Genomic DNA, 21,395 nt, shown 5'->3' on the forward strand with positions numbered 1-21,395 from the left:
TGAGGAGATGATGAAAAAGTTGATGGTGGCCATGAGCCGCCCCAGGTGAGAATATGTGTCGGTAGTGTGGTTTCCACTCAAAAAGAAATATATAAACAAGATTGTGAGAATACAAAGAACAGCAACCAAAATGGTCCCCAGTCTGGCAGATGTCGTACAGAGAGAGGCTGAAAAAGCTGGATTTGCGTTCCTTAGAAGAAAGGAGAGACAGGGGTGACATGATTGCAGTGTTCAGGGCCACGATGAGAGTAGATACAACTGACAGATAAGATCTGTTTGTATGGGATGGGAGAGTAACAAGTGGACACAGAATGAAACTGAAAAAGCCAAGTTCTATCTATCTACCTATAGACCGATGCCCTAATCCCACAAAGGGTGGCCGCAGACAAAACGCCTCCAAGTCACTCTGTCACCCACCATTTGACTACCCTCCCCACAACTCACCCCCCCCCTCCCTCATATACCTCTCAACTCCATCCCTCCACCTCATCCTCGGTCTACCTCTCCCTCTCCCTCCCTCCACCTCACCTACATATGCCCTCTTAGTCAGTCTTTCATTCTCCATTCTCTTCACATGTCCAAACCACCACAGTGTATTTCTCCTAATCTTCTCAACCACATCCACATCCACCCCACAGCATTCCTTCACTTCTTCATTCGTCAACCTGTCCCTCCACGTCACTCCACATGCTCCTCTCAAGTAACTCATTTCCACTGCTCTCACTCTTGACTTGTTCCCCTCTTGCAAGGTCCATGCCTCGCTTCCATACGTCAGGGTAGGGATCACAATACTATCATGCAGTGACTTCTTAACTTCCATACTCACTTCCCTATTTCTCATCACTGCTTTCAGTGTACCAACAACCTTCCTTCCCTGCTGTACCCTTTCACGCACTTCATCCCCCAAAGTTCCATCCTTACTCATCACACTACCCAAGTACTTGAATGCACTCACATTCTCCATATCCTCACCATCCAACCTCACTGCACACTCTGTGACTTCATTCCTCTCAAACACCATAACTTTACTTTTGTTTATATTAACTTTCAGATTCCTCCTCCTACACACTGTCCCAAATTCATTCACCAAACCTTGCAACTCCCATTCATCTTCACTCAACAGTACTGTATCATCAGCAAACAGCAACACCGGAAGCTTCCAAATCTCACCCTCATTCATTAGAGCCACCCCCACATCCACTGTCCTACCCTGCACCTCCTTTACAACCCCATCCATGTATATATTAAACAGCCATGGAGACATCACACAACCCTTTTTCAGTCCCACATTGAGATCAAAGAACTCACTCAGCTCACCATCCACTTGCACCGTAACCCTAGCTCCCTCGTACATACTCTTCACAGCACTCAACAATTTCCCCTCCACTCCATATATTCTTAATACCTTCCACATAAAAGCCAAGTTGCTTGAAGGATATCAAGAAATATAGTTTTCCATATTGATGTATAGACCTGTGGAATAACTTAGACAAAGAGATCATCAAGTCTAAAAACTTCAACAAGTTCAAAGCAAAATTTTACATATTGAGAAACAGACATGGGACTCCACGAGCGGAGCTCATTTCCTGTATATAACAACTAGGCAAATACCCACAGGAGAAACAACACACGAGTAGGACGCATATCACTGAGCTGCGGTCTGGGGACCTATTTATGGGTCAAGTTCGTTTAAGCCAATTTAAGAGATTGTCCGACATAGTAAAACAAGTAACAGCAAAAAGCAGTAGCCTAAAGCAAGTATACATCTGTAAATCAGTGTCAAGGAATGTGCTGAATTTCCTTATGTCAGCTAGACAACACCAAGGCGGGCAGATGGCACTGATGTGACTACTGTAAGTAGAGATTATCTTTTCTTTAAAATGGCTTCCTATTTTGGAAATATGCTTCTAGATGGTGCTAAGTGAAGAGACAAAGGTAAAAAAACAGGATGATGGCTTCTACCCAGATCTGGTTGAATAGGAAACTTATGATATGTTAGTTCAAAAAGTAAATAGACTAGAGAGAACTTTTCAAATGGAAATCGACAAAATCAAGAATGAGCTAAGCAAACAGAAGGAAAAAAAATGAAGAATTAATAAAGGAAATAAACAGAAATGCCACAACAACTGATGAACTATCATCACCATCATCATCATACGGACCTCATTTCCCACCCTAGGGCAGGGTGAGGAGTATCAATGTCCAGACAGCCCAAATTTGCCCAATCCAATGGGCCACCCTTCCATTTACTCATCATTCAAGCCCCCGAAATCCAGGCTCTATCGGATACGCCAAAAACATTCACTACGTTCTGTAGCTTCACATTAACATATCCGATAAAGTCAATCCAGACGCTGCCACATTAAAAAGGGGTGCCAAATCCCTGATCATGCACTTCTCCTCACAACATTCATCCAGTCAGCTTGATCTCTTGTCAGTTCCCTAGCTTCACCGACTTCCAAACCTCTCTTCCTCACACATTCATCTACCACATCTCTGCACCTTCTCCTTGGCCTACCTCGCCTCCTCCCTCCTTCAAATTCACTCAGATATACTTCTTTCACAACTCTATTGTTATCCATTCTCTCCACATGACCATACCACCTCAGTACACTCTCTTCGATTCTGGTGTCCACCGACCTCCTCACTACACATCTTTCACGAATCACATTATTTCGTATCCTATCCATCCTCTGTACTCCACATACATTCCTCAGCAGTCCCATCTCCACTGCTCTTACCCTTGACTTCATTTTCATGCCACACCATTGTCTCACATCCATATATCAAAGCTGGCACTAACACTCCTTCATGTAAGCCTCATGAAGCTACAACACTCAAGCCTCTGTTTCTTATCAATGTCTTCATTGCACTAGCTACTCTTCTTCCTTGTGTCACTCTACTTTCCACTTCTTTTGTAAATTTTCCTCTATTTTCTATCATTGTACCCAGGTATTTGAACTCTCTCACCAATTCCAGTCTCTCTCCATTCACTGTAACATTGCACCGGGAGTCACCTTCTCTCTCAATAACCTTACTTTTTTCTACATTTACTCTCAAGGCACAACACTCATAGACATCAGCAAACTCTGCACTAACCTACCAAGGTCTTGTCTGGTATTTGCAAGCAGTACTACATCATCAGCATACAACAAATTTGAGATATTCCATCCATCACCTTTCATTATCAACGCCATCCCCCTATCCATTACTCATGTTTTAACTTCTCTCATCACCCCATCCATATATATATTGAACACCCATGGGGACATTATACAATCTTGTCGCAAGCCCACACTGGTCATGAAACATTCACTTAGATGCCCATTAACCCTTACAAATGCATCACTACCATCATAGTGAACTATCAGCTGAAGTATATTCACTGAGAACGAAGGCTAGTGAAATGGGTTATACAGTCATGGACTGAGAAAGCTGGACAGGTGAGGTGAGGTAAATGTCATATTTTCTCTTTTTTCCCTGGCCTGTCCGTCACTCTTCATTCACAACTCCTTTACCCCCATCCCCCATCCCATTTATCCCATCCCTCCCTCTTCCCTAGGCTACTCAGCAATCACATCACACACACACACACACACACACCTGAGAAGCTCATCTTCATTCTTCATATATGCAGCTGCTCTCTCTCTCTCTCTCTCTCTCTCTCTCAAAATTCTGTAGGAGTGGATAATAATGTCAATGTGCAGTATGCCTTTACTGTGATATAAGTATTATAACATTAGTAAAGCACTGGAACATAATTATTAAGAGGACAACTGCATTAAGCTGGCTGGCCCATGTCAGGCAGCTCCTTTTAAGTTTGGGTCTGCATACTAGGAGGGAGGGAGGGAGGGAGGGAGGGAGGGAGGGAGGGAGAGAGAGAGAGAGACCATTGTCAGTGCAAACTTTATATGCCTTTACTGTCATATAAGTATTACAAAATAAACAAAACTGATTTCCACTTCACATAGGTTAAAATTTAAAAAGCAGACAAAGCAGGTTTGATCTTCAACCTCTCGAGACATCAGCATGTGGAAGTCTTTATTTGCCTGTGGGCCATTTAATGTCCACCTTCATATTTGCCTACACCTTCTGCCACAAGTTTTGCCAGAGATTCCTCTACATTATATTTCTCTTCATCTTTGCTTTCCAATTCAGAACATGCAAATAGTCATAATAATACTGTAATTACACACACACACACAAACACAAACACACACACACACACACACACACACACGAGAGAGAGAGAGAGAGAGAGAGAGAGATGGTAGACAGGGGAGGGAGGACGGAAAGAAGTAGGGAGGGAAGCAGGGGTTTAGAGAGAGAAAGGTAAGGAGTGACCACTTGTCACATGGGAATGGCCAGCCTTCCTTGGTCATATGGCTAGACAGAGAGGGCTGAGGGAAAGAAGGAGATGGGTTGGGGGGGTCTGGTTCATATGGATGAAGAATCAGTGGAAAATTCGAACAGGAAAAACAAACTCAGCTCAGCCCCCGAGTGTCCACCTTTCAATGGCCATGACTGTACAGTTGTCAACCATGAGGGAATTATGGATGATTTCAGAAATGATACAGAGAAAATCAGGCAAGCTGGCAGTGTGATAGCCCAAAGTAGTAATATTGCAGAGAAAATAACACAGGTAAATGAAATGGTGAGAAATTACAAAGATGCAGTACAAACTATCAATGTTGAAATGTGAAAGTAAAGAATGATTTTGATACAAAGGTAGAAGAAAAAAAGCATAAGAAAGGAAGTGAAAGAAATCATAAAAAACAACCTAAAACTAGCCAGGGAAGCTGTGGAGATTAACAAATCCACAGTAATCAGTGGCATAGGTGAAGATGAAATAAAAAACAGAATCTCGGGGGACAAAAAGGAGATGGAAAACATAATGAACATACTGAAGGAAGTATCAGAGGATACCTGTGATAATGATACAGAAGAACATAAAAGGCTAGGGAAATATGAGAGAAGTAAGTCAAGGCCACTAAAAGTAACCTTCCAGAGTGCAAACAGTAGAGGAAATATTAATATATGCAAGCAAACTCATGGAAAAAAGAGGAATTAAAAAAGTATAGATAAAAAAATGCCCAACTCAAGAGGAATTGGGAACACTAAAGAAGGGGGAGGTAACAAAAACAAAGAACAAGGAAAGATCAGAGGAAGAGAGGAGTAAAAATTTTTACAAAGTACTTGGATTGCAAGTACGAAAGTGGTACATAATCAACAGGCAATAAAAAGAGGGAAGGTAGTAGACTCAAGCTATGGCAAGCATGTAAACAAGATGATTAAGTTCATGTACTCAAATGTAGATGGAATGGTATCTAAATTATCAGAGATGAAAATCTCTATCAAAGAAAAGGAAACACATATTATTTGCTTAACTGAAACAGAATTAACCCCAAGGATACCAAGTGATACCATAAACTTAGAGGAATACAATATATGGAGAAGAGATAGGAATTTTAAAAAGGGGAGGAGGAATTATAATATGAACACAGAAAAATCTAAAGTCAAAGAAACAGAACTACATATACCCTCACAAGTAGAAATGATTGCAGCAGAGATTAACACATGTGAAGAGAAAGTAACTGTGGCTATTTTATACATGCCACCCAAAACAAACACTTGGGAAAGAGGCAAATATGAAGACCTGGCAGAGAGTACAATTCAGAGTTTAAGAGCAATACTACATAGAATGGAAGAGAAATTTGAAAGAATTATATTAATTGGAGAGTTCAATACAAATATAAATTGGAATACTCTACATGTAAGAAGCCATGAAAGCTGTTGGGACCAAAAGCTACTGGATCTTGTACAGGAGTTTTTCTTGACACAAGATGTATAGGAAAACACCAGTAAATGAGAACTTGATGATCTATTAGTACTAGATCTCATATTTACTAAGAAAGAAAACGATACTGACAATATAATACGTCACCTTCCATTCGGCGAAAGCGTCCATGCAGTATGAATTTGCAAGTTCAGGACTGCGTATGTCATAGTTAACAGTAATGAGTTACAAAAAGAGCCTAAACTACAAAAAGAAGCGCTTCTTAGAAACTGCTTGGGAAAAGGAGCTTAGAGGACAAGATTTTAATGTTATATATAGAAAATTTGTGAATTTTATGAAATACGAGTCCAAAATTACATCTCAAAGCACAGAGAAACAAAATGAAAATAAAGAAATGGTTTAATCCCATAACGGGTGGCCACGAACAAATTGCCTCCATATCGTCCATTCCCCGCCATTTCACTGCCCTGCTCCCAGCTCACACCCCCTCTCTCATATATCTCTCCACTTCATCCCTCCATTTCATCCTTGGCCTCCCCCTTTCCCCCTCCCCTCCACCTCACTCACATACACTCTCCTCATCAGTCTCTCACCCTCCATCCTCTCATCATGGCCAAACCACCTCAATGTGTTTCTCCTAATGCTTCCTATCACATCCACACGCACCCTCAAAAGAGAGAGAGAGAGAGAGAGAGAGAGAGAGAGAGAGAGAGACAGACAGACAGACAGACAGACAGACAGACACAGACAGACAGACAGACAGACAGACTTTCTGTGGAATAGATAAAGAGGACACAATAAATAGACAAGAAATGATTATACAAGAATAAGAAGAGAAGCTCAATGACAACTTGGGGAAGATATTATAAATAAAAGTAGTGATCAACGTAAAGAGACTAGTGAAGAGGAAAAAGGAGGTTAATGATGATCTAGGAAGAAAAATGAATGCAATCTACTCTGAAAATAGGAAGTTATTCTGGAATGAGGTGCAGAAATGTAGAAGTGAATGCAGAGAGAAATGTAAAGATGTGAAAGATGTAGGTGGTAGATTATTAATCCATGGGGATGAAGTAATGACAAGATAGAAAGAATATTTTGAAAGCCTGATGAATGGAAATAGAGTGAGCAAAGCCACCGTAAATATGACTGGTTTGGGGGTGTGCAGAGAAGGAAAGCAGTGCCAGGAAATGTGACACTCGCATAGGTGAAGAGCACTGTGAAGCTGCTGAAAAATGGGAGAACAGCTGGGGTTGATGAGGTGTATGCAGAGATGATTAAGTGCAGTGGAGAGAGCAGAATGAATTGCTTGCTGGAGATATTGTAAGAAGACATGGGTGAGTGAAACTGTGCCAATAGAGTGGAAAAAGGCTGTGATTGTACTCCTGTACAAAAATAATGGTGAGCGAAGAGAGTGAAAGAATTATCGTGGCATAAGTTTATTGAGTGTGGTAGGGATGGTACATGGAAGAACTATTAAAGAGAAAGTAAGAGAGATATCAGAAGTCCTTATGAATGATGAAAAGAGTGACTTTAGAAGTGGCAGAAGATGTGTGGATCAAATATTTGCAGTGAGACGGATAGTGGAGAAGGCTTGTGAGAAAGGCTATATGGTGTTTATGGCATTCATGGATCTGGAAAAAGCATACGACAAAGTGCAAGATTTTGTGCATGTACGGTGTAGATGGTAAGCTGCTAGGTGCATTCAAGAGGTTTTATGATGGTAGTGAAGCACGTGTAACAGTTAATGGGCATCTAAGTGAATGGTTCATGATCGGTGTGGGCATGCGACAAGGTTGTTTGATGTCCCCATGGTTGTTCAATATACTGTATATATGGATGGGGGATGAAAGAAGTAAAAACATGAGTAATGGAGAGGGGGATGGTGCTGGTAATGAATGGTGATGGATGGAATATCTCAAATTTGTTGTATGCTGATGAACAAGAACTTAGTAGACTGGTGCAGAGTTTTGCTGATGTCTGTGAGTGTCCCGCCTTGAGAGTAAATGCAGAAAAGAGTGGTTACTGAGAGAGGAGGTGACTCCCAGTGCGATGTTAGTGAATGGAGAGCGACTGGAATTGGTCAGTGAGTTCAAATACCTGGCTACAGTGAGAGAAAAGAGATGACAATGTGCAAAAGAAGTTGAAAGCAGAGTGACACAAGGAAGGAAAGTAGCTTGTGCAATGAAAGCCTAGATGATCCAAAAATACAAAAGTGAATTACTAACACAGATTCTTAGAGACAGCTACAAGAAGAATTAAATAAACTTCATGAATAGAGCAATAAATGGCAAACAGAATTTAATGTGGACAAGTGTAATTAAGTTTGGTAGAAGTAAAAAAGGACCAGACTGGGATTATAAGTTAGGAAGTTCAACCCTGCACACATCAGAGAGGGAGAAGGACCTAGGAGTGATTATCAGTAACAGACTATCTCCGGCTGACCACATCAGTGAGAAGGTACGTAACATGTATGAACTGCTTGCTGATATGAGAATTGCATTCACATATATAAATGAAAACATGCTGAGAAAGATAATAACATTACTCATCACACCAACTCTGCAGTATGCATCAGAAATCTGGAATCCTTATCTCAAAAACCACATAGATAAGACTGAAAAAGTCCTGTACACAGAGCAGCTACAAGACGGGTACCAAGCCTCAGGGATTTAAGTTACTGTATAAAGAAAGACCAGAAAAACTGAATCTACCAACACAACAGGAGTGAAGGAAGAAAGGAGACATGATTATGATATATAAATGCATCTCAGGGAAAGAGAAAATGGACATAAATGAGTATATAACCTATGGGGAAGCATCAGCAGGAGGACACCGCAAAAAACTACATAAAATAAAAAAGAGGCGATAAAGATGTAAGGAAAGTCAGTTTTCCAAACAGGACAATTGATCAGTGGAATGCGCTACTGAATGAAACAGTGTGTGCCAAAACAATTCATAAATTTAAGGATACATATGATAAAAATTGTTTAATATATGGGACAGTATGAGCTTGACTCATTCCTGTAATGATACAATTCGGCAGGAACACACACACACACACACACACACTCTCTCTCTCTCTCTCTCTTATCTTTTCATCCTTCCCTCCTCCTCCTAGAGCTTCTCTCCCTCTCTTGCATTCTTTTCAATACAAATTCAACATTGCAACCATGAACTGAAGCTAGAACTAGAAAGAATTAACACTCTCACGGACGTTGCTTATACAACTGCAGTACATCAGTTTAAGGTTCGATAGGATCACAGACAGACTAGGATGAATATTTCCATGGCATGGACTGCAATGTTTTTGCGATACCAGCTTTTCCTTATAACTCCTCCCCCCCCTCCCTCTCTCTCTCTCCTGTTCAATGTTTAACAGTGACACAGATGTTCTAAGTGTGATCTCAAGGTTTGCAGATGACATCAAACCTGGAGTAAAGGGGAATAATCCTGAAGTAGTTGAGCAACTCCAAGCAAACTTGTGTAAACTATGAGAATGGTCTGAGACATGGCAAATGCCATTTAACTAGGAGAAATGGAAGTCGATGCATACTGGCCTTGCAAATCCTGCATCAAAATGCTCACTTAAGGGAAGAACTCTGAGGATGACTGGTTTAGAAAAGGACTTAGGTGTATTATTTAATACATCTTGGCTGACATGGAGAAGGATAGATTTTGGGATAACTTAATATGTGTGGTAAGTGGTATAGGGGATGATGAAATTGTAGTTCTGGGAGGGGACTTAAATGGTCATGTAGGTGAAGCAGATCAAAGATATTTCGTTTTCGTTTTCATTTTTAAAGGCTCCAACATGCTTGCATGTGTCGGCCTTGGTCACCTAATGGCGGCTCTCCACACTGCACGATCCATTGCAGCCTCCCTGTTCAGTCCCTTAACCCTAAGGTCACACTTAATGACCTCGTCCCATGTCTTTCTCGGTCTACCCCTCATAACCCCACCCCCAATATTAACACTTCTCACCTTCTTCACCCAATTATCATCCCCCACCCTCTCCACATGTCCAAACCACCTCAATCTACCTCTCCTCATCACAACACCAATACACTCCAGTCCCATCCTACCTCTCAACTCTTCCATTGAAAACCCAGCCCCTCCAGGCCTTGGACGCAGGGACGCACTGCACATCCACCTAACCATTGTCATTTCTGTATGTCTGAGCGGGCGAATATCTTCCTCCTTCACTGCCCAGGTCTCACTGCCATACAGCATTACACTCCTAACACATGCTGCATACAAAGACCCCTTAGCACGTAGGGAGAGCCCTCTGAATGTCAGGAGAGGCAAGAGCTCCCTCAACTTCTTCCAACCACTTCTCACCCTAGCCACAGAGCTAGCTCCAGCCCCACCTCCAGCACACAACATGTCTCCCAAATAACAAAACTCTTCCACACACTCAAGAGATTCTCCAGCAAGTTCAATCCTTTCCCATCTGACAATCTCCACCTGCTCACCCCGGCACGCCGTACACATAAAATCAGCATTATCTCGCAGTCTACCTCTGATACCCCCTACATCTCTTATGCACCCATTTATCACACACACCGCACAAGATGGAATTACTTCCCACGCCCTTGTGGCAAACTGCACATGGCCACACTCCCTCGTCTTTGACAGTACCGCCACCAACCCTAGATATCATCACTTTTGTTTTATCTGCATTTACTCTTAAACCCTTTTGACCCATACCATCTCTCCACTTCCTAAACCTTTCCTCCGCCTCCCTTTCATTCTCTGCAATCAACACCAAATCATCAACATACAACATCTCCCACGGGAGTCCGTTTCTAAAGTCACGTGAAAGGGCTTCAAGTACAACGATAAACAACATGGGACTCAAGACTGACCCCTGATGCACACCAACATTCACGGAAAACTCATCACTCAAATTTCCATTCACTTTCACCTGGGTGTGAGCACCCACATACATGGCCATAACCACCCTAACCAGCCACTCCTCCAAGCCAAGCTTTCTCATTGCCCACTTCACCACCTCTCTAGGGACTCTGTCAAAGGCCTTTTCCAAATCAACAAAAACAAAATAAAGATCCCTTCTCCTACCAATATATTTTTCCTGAAGCTGGCGAACAATGAATATGGCATCAGTGGTCCCCCTACCTGGCATAAACCCAAACTGCATCTCATCAATATTCACTCTTGCTCTAATCATACCTTCTAAAACTCTCTCCATTATCTTCATTATCTGATCTAAGAGCTTTATACCTCTATAATTTCCTCTTTCCAGGGCATCACCCTTTCCTTTATACACATTTACAATTACACTCTTCAGCCAATCATCTGGGACAACACACTCATAAATAATCCTATTTATCAGGTCAGTGACTAAACTCACCCCTATATCGCCTGAGGCCTTCAACATTTCGGCAGTCAACCCAGACACACCTGCTGCCTTCCCCACCCTCATCCTGCCTATTGGCTCACTCACAGTAGCAGTATCAATCAAAGGCCAAGGGCCAGACACTGGATCTGCTTGCTCCAAACCTTCCCTGTCCCAGTCAAACTCCTCATTCAACAACCGATTATAATGCTCTCTCCATGCATCTTTAATATCCTCGCTATTCACCACTACCCTTCCTTCATCATTCTTCACACACTGCTCACCTATGATATCCCGATTATCCCTCTTCACCTGACCTGCCACCCTAAATATATTTTTCCTTTCCCCATGATTTAGGTTATCAAGTAATTGTCTCTGTGACTCAGACTTTGCCCTGTATACCTCTCTTCTAGCCCTACGCTTGGCAGCCAAATATTCCTCTTTGCTACCATCCTTCTTCCATTCCCGGAAAAGCTTTCTTTTCTCCTTAACTGCAGCTTCTACACCCTCATCCCACCACCAAGTTACTTTATGTCTTGGTGGTCCTCTTGTCCAGCCGCATGTTATGTCAGTAACTCTCAAGAAATTATTCTTGAGGGCTCTATACTGTTCATTAACGCCTCTGTCTACAGCTCCCTGTTCAGCCACCACTCTCCTCAACTCGCTATAGAAGGCATCCCTTACTACTTGGTTTTTCAGCTTCCATATTTTCCTCCTAGGTACATAAGTCCTCTTTTTCATCACTTGTTCTTTAAGCACCATATCACAAATCAATAGTTTGTGCTGCTGCACACACTCCTCACTTCCTATAACTTTAACATCCCTCACTAACCTCCTGTCGGCCTTCCTAACCAGAAAATAATCTATCTGACTGCTATTTCCCCCAGACTCATACGTAATTAACCTACTGTCTCTTTTCCTAAAATATGCGTTGCACACAATCATGTCCCTTGCCTCCCCAAACTCGAGTATCCTTTCCCCTTCTGGATTCCTTAGACCATACGCACATCCCCCATGCACTCCTTCATAACCTTGTGCTGCTTCACCTACATGACCATTTAAGTCCCCTCCCAAAATCACTATCTCATCATCCCGCATACCACCCACTACACGTATTAAACCATTCCAAAATCTATCTTTCTCCGATTCATCCAATCCTGCCTGTGGAGCATATGCCGATATAATCGCAGCTATCTTTCTTCCCAACAGAATTTTCACTACCAATATCCTATCGCTTACTCTCAAAACATTCATAACATATTCCACCCATTTTTCCGCAACCATCACACCAACACCATATCCGTCTGTCCCTCCCTGCCAAAACAACTTATAGCAACAGTCCTTCCCAACAATCTTTCTGGTTGATCCACCCCTGTACCGGACTTCCTGCAAACATGAAGTCCGGTACAGTAATATATGGGAGATATGCATATGGTACAACAATGAGGAAGGGGAAACGACGCCAGAGTTTGGAGAGGCAATCAACATGAATGCACAACACACATTTTAGGATGAGAGGGAGTAGGTTGATTACACATGAGCCTGGGGGAAATAGCAGCCAGATAGACTAATTCCTATATCAAGAGGGCTGATAGGAAGTTAATGAGGGATGTTAAAGTTATAGGAGCAAGAAGTGTGTGCAGCAACACAAGTTATTGATATGTGACAGCGTACTTAAAGAACAGGTGATGAAAAAGAGGACTCATGCACCTAGGAGGAAAATATGAAAGCTGAAAAACCAAGCAGTAAGGGATGCCTTCTATAGGGGGATGCGGAGAGTGGTGGCTGAACAGGGAGATTTTGACAGAAGTATTAACCCCTACACCGCGGGCATGTTTACCAATGTTTCGCATGTCCCGCGGGGTTATTCGGGCTCCGACAGACTCAAAAAATATTTGCCAAAATTCAGTTATTAGTCCTAGAATATTAAAATTAAATATGCTTATGGCACATACCTTCAGCTTTCTCCTGGAATGTTTGTTGAGCCTTCGTCAGTTACCGTAGGACTTGTGGAGACCTCTGAAGTTGGGTAACGAAGTCTCCACTTTACACTTCCCGACAACCCGTAATATGATTACCACAGCCAGATATTAACACTATAAACACTACTCTATGATTTTCAAGTAGTTTGGGATCCATACTCCAAAAAAAAAAAACACTGTGAAAGCAATGAAAATTACGAGCATGTCTGACCGTCGCACATGCGCTAGTTCGCTCTTGGTACTCTGTCATTTATTATTCATAAAACCTCTCACACTTTATATTTCTATTACTATATAACACTTACATATATCTACAGTCTTTATCCATAAGTTTCCTTTGGTAGTATTAGTTTATTGTCACTGTAGGGATTCAATTTCTTTCAGTAAAATATGTAGCATTCACTTTCTCATCCTGTATACTAGCATTGAGAGTGAATGTCACTTTCACTTTCACTCTCATAACTCATAGTATTCAGACATGCTAGAGTGAAACTTTCACTTTCATTACTCCTAGGGTATATACTCGTATTCTTATAATACTACTCATTTACATTTCTATTTACGCTCTCTATTTTATTTACGTTATTTACATTTCTATTTTATTTACACTGTGTTATGCACTGTCACTTGAAGTAACTTATAAAACAATTTTCCACTGTTCACGTATATTTACATTCATTACTTTCACCTGATGTTTACACATTATTTACACATTATTTACAATTCCACTTGTACTGTTTTACTCAATAGAAAGATCGTAGTCACTCTTTTATCAATTGTCAGCCCTTTACCTCTTTCCACACGAGGTTTAGTAGGGGGTAAAGGTCACAGGGCCCTTTGCATGGGGGTGAAAAGTCCCTGAAGCTAGCAAGAGCGAACAGACATACCTCCGCTTTGGAAGATGAGAGTAAACTGATAAGGGTGGGCCGGGGTGGTGGCCTACCTAGGGAAATTCATGACTACCAACGTTAGCCTCTTGACACAGCTAATATATAGCAGTGAAATGATTGGCAGGAAATCTAGACAATACATAATAAATTAGGTAGTTCCAGCTGAATGTAAATATCACTTAGGCTTCTCCCTTCCCTCCTTATATGTATATTTATTACGATAATAGATTATACGGCATTTTCAAGGGGAAATAAACAGCGAAAATTAGCGAACAAGTGCACGTGAGGTGTTGTCAGGTGATAATTAGCCAATTCCAGGTGTATGGCACTCTCACTTATTTCTTTCTTGTATATATTATTTGGTATAAGAATAGGGCATAGGGCTTATTTCAATGGATGAAATCAGTGAAAAATTCCAGGGAAGATTTACTTTGCGTAGCACGGCCGGGCAGGCGAGAGGATAGGGTAATGGAGGGGGGGTAGGGAGGGGAGTCAAGAACGGGGAGAAATGGCTAAATTGTCAACAATGGATGGGAGTACAGATGAGATTAGGAGTGCTGACTAGTGTTGGACATTGGCAGTACTGATAGATGATACAAGCCCCACTTGGAAGCCTGGGTGAATTCAAAATAACACAGAATCACAAAAGCGACGCCCTGCGGTATGATCCCTTGCTCCCAAGCATCACGAAAGTGACGCCCCGCGGTTAAGGGGTTAATGAACAGTACAGAGCCCTCAAGGGCAACCTCTTAAGAGTTACCGATTCAATATGTGGATGGACAAGAGGCCCACCAAGAAAATGAAGTAACTTGGTGGTGGGATGAGGGTGTAGAAGTTGCAGTTAACCCCTTAACCGAAAGGTTTTCGGGAATGCGCCGTGCGTGTCATGCGGGGATAATTGCGCTCCGACTGACTTTTTAAAAATATTTGCCAAAAATCAGTTATTTGTCCTAGAATATTATAATCACATAAACACACGGCAAATAACTTCAGCTTTCTCCTGGGATGTTTGTTGTGCCTTCGTCGACTACCATAGGACTTGTGGAGACTTCTGAAGTTGGGTAACGAAGTCTCCACTTTACACTTCACGATACCCCATAATATGGTTACCACTGCCTGATGTTATCACTACAAACACTATTCTATGAATTTCAGGTAGTTTGGAATCCATATTCCAAAAAAAAAAAAACACCGTGAAAGCAATGTAAATTACAAGTGCATACGAGCTTTCCACCCGCGCTCGTTCCCCAATGGTATTCTGAGGCAGAGCTGTCATTTATTATTCATAAACACACTCACACTTTATATTCCTAGTACTTTATTACTTATTTAAATATACAGAATTTATCCATAAGTTTCTTTCAGTACTAGTAGTTTATTTTCACTCCAAGCATTCACTTTCTCATTCAGTAAACTAGCACAGAGAGCGAAGCTTTCACTTTCACTTTCATTACTCCAAGTATTTATACTCATATTCTTATATTACTAATTATTTACATTTCTATTTACAAGGATTGTGGAAAGTATTAGGAATATATGGAGTAGATGGGAAGTTGTTGAATGCTGTGAAGAGTATGTATGATGGTGCTAAGGCTGCAATGCATGTGGATGGTGAACTAAGTGAATTTTTCTCTTTGAAGGTTGGGTTGAAACAGGGATGTGTCATGTCTCCATGGTTGTTCAGTCTGTACATGGATGGGGTAATAAAAGAGGTACAAGGTAGGGCAGTGGATGCTGGAGTGGCCCTGGTGAGAGAGGGTAGTGTTTGGAAACTCCCTGTACTGTTGTTTGCAGATGATACTGTGTTGTTAAGTGAAGACGAAGGGGAGCTGCATGGCATGGTGGATGAGTTTTGGGAGTGTGTGGAAAAAACGGAATCTAAAGGTGATTGCAGGGAAGAGTAAAGTGATGGTCTTTGAGAGAGGTGAAGTCAGTGAATGTACAGTGAGGTTGGATGGTGAGGAATTGGAAAATTTGAGTACGTTTAAGTACTTGGGTAGTGTGATGAGTAAGGATGGAAGTTTGGTGGGTGAAGTGTTTGAAAGGGTACAACAAGGATGAAAGGTTGCTGGTTTCTTGAAAACAGTGATAAGAAACAGGGAAATGAGCATGAAGTGAAAAAGTTACACATGACAGTATTGTGATACCAACTTTAACGTATGGAAGTGAAGCTTGGACCTTGTTGGAAGGACACAAATCAAGAGTGACAGCAGTGGAAATGAGTTATTTAAGAGGAGCCTGTGGAGTCATATGGTGAGACAGGCTGGCAAATGAGGATATAAAGGAGTGTTGTGGTGTGGATGTGGATGTGATAGGAAGCGTTAGGAGGAACACACTGAGGTGGTTTGGTCATGTGGAGAGGATGGAGGTGAAAGACTGACGAGGAGAGTGTATGTGAGTGAGGTGGAGGAGGGGAGAGGCTGAGGATGAGATGGAGGGATGAGGTGGAGAGGTATATGAGAGAGGGGTGTGTGGGTTGGGAGCAGGGAAGTGAAATGGTGGGGGACAGGACGACGTGGAGGCAATTTGTTTGTGGCCACCCAGTACGAGACTGAGGCATCTGGCAATAGATAGATAGATTTATATTTCTATTTTATTTACACTAAGTTATGCACTGTCACTTGCAGTAACTTATAAAACTATTTTCCATGGTTCAGTTATATTTACATTCATTGTTTCACTTGCTATTTACACATTATTTACATTATTTACATTTCCACTTGCACTGTTTTAGAGTCACCAGAAAGATCGTAGTCACTGTCCATCATTATCATTGATAAATTAGCCAGTTCACATTCCACAGCAGTCATTTAGTTCTTTACCTCTTTCCACACAAGGTTTAGTAGGGGTAGAGGTCACAGGGCCCTTTGCAGTGAGCTAAGAGGAGGCAGAATTGGACAGATGCGAATCTGACATGGTTTCACCTTGAAAGACGACAATAAACTAAATGATGTGGCCTATGAGGAGGGAAGGGTTGACAATGTCATTGTGGTGACAGCTGCTAATTTTTATGCTATGAAATGACTGGCAGGAAATCTAGACAATATATAATAAATCATGTAGTTCCAGGTGAACGTAAATATCACTTAGGCTTCTCCCTTCCTTTCCTATATATATTTTTATTACGAGAATAAGTCATATGGCATATTTCAAGGGGAAATAAACAGAGAAAATTAGTGAACGAGTGCACGTGGGGTACCGCCAGGTGATAGCCAATTCCAGATGTATGGCAGTATCAATTACTTATTCTCTTTCTTTTATATATTATTTTGTATAAGAACAGGGCATAGGGCACATTTCAATGGATAAAATAAGTGGAAAAATCCGTCCAGGATTTGCATAGCGCAGCGCAGCTGGGCTGGCGGGAGGAGAGGGTAATGGAGGGGAGGTAAGGAGGGCAGTCATGGACAGGGGGAAAAATGGCTAAATTGCCAACAGTGGCTGGGAGTACAGATGACATTAGCAAACCTGATTACAGCTGGACACTGGTAGTACTGATAGATGATACAAGCCACCGCTTGAAAGCCCGGGCGAATTCAAAATAACACAGAATCACAAAAGTGACGCCCCGCAGTATGATCCCTTGTGCCCGAGTGTCAATAAAGTGACGCCCTGCGGTTAAGGAGTTAAGGAGAAAAGAAAGATTTTCCAGGAATGGAAGTAGGATGGTAACAAAATGGAATATTTGGCTGCCAAGCATAGGGCTAGAAAAGAGGTATACAGGGCAAAGTCTGTGTCACAGACTTTTACCTGACAACCTAAATTGTGTGGAAAATAAAAATATATTAAGGTGGCAAATCAGATGAAGAGGGAGAATAGGGATATCATAGGTGTGCAGTGTGTGAAGAATGATGAAGGATGGGTAGTGGTGAACAGTGGGGATATTAAAGAAGAATGGAGAGAGCATCATAGCCAGTTGTTAAATGAGGAGTCTGACTGGGAGAGGAAAGGTTTGGAGCAAGCAGATCCAGTGTTTGGCCCTTGGCCTTTGACTAATGCTGCTACTGTGAGTGGGGTAATAGGCAGGATGCAGGTGGGGAAGGTAGCAGGTGTGACTGGGTTGACTGCTGAAATGTTGAAAGCCTCAGGAGATACAGGAGTAAGGTTAGTCACTGATCTAATAAATACAATTATATATGAGTGTGTTGTCCCAGATTATTGGATGAAAAGTGTAACTGAAAATGTGTACATGGGGAAGGGTGATGCCCTGGAAAGAGGAAATTATAGAGGTATAAAGCTTTTAGACCAGATAATGACAGTAATGGAGAGAGTTCTAGAAGGCATGAACAGAGAAAGAGTGAAGACTGATGAGATGCAGTTTGGGTTTATGCCAGGGAAAGGGACCACCGATGCCATATTCATTGTTCGACAGCTTCAGGAATAATATATAGGAAAGAGAAGGGAACTGTACTTGTTTTCAGTGATTTGAAGAGGGCCTTTGACAGAGTTCCTAGAGAGGTGGGGAAGTGGGGAATGAGAAAGCTTGGGATCAAGGAGTGGCTGGTTAGGGTGGTTATGGCCAAGTACGTGGGTGCTCTCACGAAGGTAAGGGTGGCTAGAGATCTGAGTGATGAGTTTTCCATGAGTATTGGTGTGCACCAGGGGTCAGTATTGAGCTCAATGTTGTTTATCATGGTATTTGAAGCCCTCTTACTTGACTTCAGAGATGTTGTTGGCCGATGATTTGGTGTTGATTGCAGAGAATAAGAGGGAGGAGGAGGAGAAAAGATTTAAGAAGTGGAGAGATGGTATGAGGCACATGGGGCACAAGGGCTTAAGAGTAAACGCAGATAAAACAACAGTGATGGTATCTAGGGCTGGTGGCTGTACTGTGAATGATGAGGGACAGTGGAAACGTGCGATTTGTCACAAGTGCGTGGGAAGTAATTCCACCTTCTGCAGTGGGTGCATAAGAGATGTAGTGGTATTAGATGTAGATTGAGAGATAGTGCTGATTTCATGTGTGCGGTGTGTCAGGGAAAGCAGGTGGAGATTGTCACGCATAAATGGATTCGAGTGAGTAAATGGTGCTCACCATCCACTCACTCAAAGTAGTGCTGCTTTGGGTGTCTGCCCTTTCTGCTCTTCCTTCCTTCCTCTTCTGTCTTTCTTTCCTTCATTCTTTCCTCTTCCTTCTGCCTACAGGTGACTTTACACTCCCTCTTCTGTCTTTCTTTCCTTCATTCTTTCCTCTTCCTTCTGCCTGTGAGTGACTTTACACTGGGTGATAAGCCAAGTGGTGTTTCCTGTACACCAGGAAACCATAACCAAATTTGGTGCCTGGTGGTTTAGTGGGTAAATAAAGTGCTCCAACTGGGTTGTGCCAATGTAGGCTTATATCCAAGGGGTGGGTGGGTTTATTGCTCACATAATGCCACTCAGGGATGAGTGAGGCTGGTCACTCTCATCTTATATGTTAGGACCAACTTGCCTAGCCCCAAGCTCCTATGCTCCTCATGGGGCGACATAGGATTAGATGATGGATGGAAAGGACTGAACTTGCTGGTGAGTCTCTTGAGTGTGTGTGGAGGAGTTTTGTTATTTGAAAGACATGTTATGCACTGGAGGTGGGGTAGGAGCTAGCTCTGTGGCTAGAGCAAGGAGTGGTTGGAGTAAGTTGAGGGAGCTGCTGCCTCTCCTGACACTGAGTGGGCTCTTCCTCTGTGCACAGGGATCTTTGTATGTAGTATGTGTTAGGAGTGTAATGCTGTATGGTAGTGTGACTTGGGCAGTAAAGGAAAAGGATATTCGCAGGCTGAAATGTGCAGAAATAACAATGATCAGATGGATGTGCAGTGCATCCGTGAGTGTGGGGCCTGGGGGGGGGGGGGGGGGGGCTAGGTTTACGATGGAAGAGTTGAGGGGTAGGATGGGATGAGTGTATTGGTGTTGGGATGAGCAGAGGTAGACTGAGATGGTTTGAGCATGTGGAGAGGATGGGGATGATAACTGGGTGCAGCAAGTGAAAAGCATTAATGTTAGGGGTAGGGCTGCAAGAGGCAGACCGAAAAATACCTGGGATGAGGTCAATGAGTGTGACCTCAGGGATAAGGGACTGAATAGTGAAGCTGCCAAAGATTGAGCAGCATGGACAGCCACCAATAGGTGACCAAGGCTGATGCATCCAAGCATGTTGGAGCCTTCAAAAATAAACAAACGGAACGAACGAATGAAGTGACCTAAACTTTTTCAAACAGCACACTGAAGTTGAGAACTGCTAGGCTACATCCAGAGGCAGTTTCATAACAGAAATACTAAAAGACTGTTCTTTCACTTGGCAATCCCTCAGTATGGCCACCTCCGGAATATACCATGTAGTTCTGGTCACCTACACTTGGGAAAGACATATTAACCGAAAAAGCTCAAGCCGGAGTTACAAAACCTAATCCATCCATCAGAAAACTGAGTTAGCAAGAATACCTTAGGGTTCTGGCCCAGTTTTTATCAAAAACTCATAGACTATGAGGTAATTCACCAAAATTTTTAAAATACTGAATGGCTTTGACAATCCTGACCACAGAAATTTGTTTAGTCTAAACAATATCCAACATGCAACCATGGTTGGAAGCGTTGGAACTGGAATTGAAAAGATTTTACACAAGCACACATGAAAACCTTTTCACATACCAGGTCTGCAACACCTGGAATCCCTATGGATGTTGTTAACAGCACTACAGTAAAGCAGTATAAAAAACTAACACATGCCTGAATGAGTGTGTAATGGGTATGCATTCCTAGGCAAATATGTAAAGTCAGTCCCTCCCTCTCCCTCTCTCCAGGGGTCAATGTTTTTGTTCAACATTACTGATTTTTTGTTTATTTCTACTAGAGTACTTAGGTAACAGGAAAACCTTATCTACAAAAGGAATGAAATAAAGTTATTTAGAAACTAACCCTTCTAAGCAAAGCATAAGGAGGTTTTTACTTTATACCTTACCAATCTATGGTTGCATAATTATATAAACAGTATTCTTATCACAGATCATTTGGGAGACTATAACTAGATACAGTCTAAACACAACCCAACATTTTGGTTCTTACCTTTTCCTTCCGTGCCCTGAATGGTGCTTGTCCTTCTATCATTTCATAAATTAAACATCCAAAGCTGAACCAGTCAGGTGAAAATGTGTATTTTTCATTATCTATGACTTCTGGTGCTGAAAGAAAATAAGAATCCATTAACTAAAACATGTAATCAGGGACACAGTCATTAATAAAAATTTAAACAGAGTTTAATTTAACTTACTATTTACTGACTATGAAGTTATCAAAATGTCACATAAAGTCAGAACACTGGGTTGTTGCTGGTTAACTCCGATCTGTCTGACCAAGCATATCCACTGACCACAAGTAAGCAACTGCTTCTGCAG

At 42.0% G+C, this 21,395-nt stretch overlaps 1 protein-coding gene across 1 annotated transcript in view; it reads right to left on the bottom strand.

Annotated features, from left to right (window-relative positions):
• The window catches only part of LOC145415093 (G protein-coupled receptor kinase 2-like), an 831,927-nt gene that overhangs the window by 385,688 nt on the left and 424,844 nt on the right, over window positions 1-21,395 (bottom strand). The window contains exon 9 of the mRNA XM_080284507.1: window positions 21,067-21,182. Within this exon, the coding sequence (XP_080140633.1) occupies window positions 21,067-21,182 (116 nt within the window). The remainder of the gene's footprint in view (window positions 1-21,066; window positions 21,183-21,395) is intronic.

Source organism: Coenobita brevimanus, chromosome 101, assembly GCF_032717465.1.
Source record: "Coenobita brevimanus isolate Jiangsu-jjx chromosome 101, ASM3271746v2, whole genome shotgun sequence".
Taxonomy (NCBI): domain Eukaryota; kingdom Metazoa; phylum Arthropoda; class Malacostraca; order Decapoda; family Coenobitidae; genus Coenobita; species Coenobita brevimanus.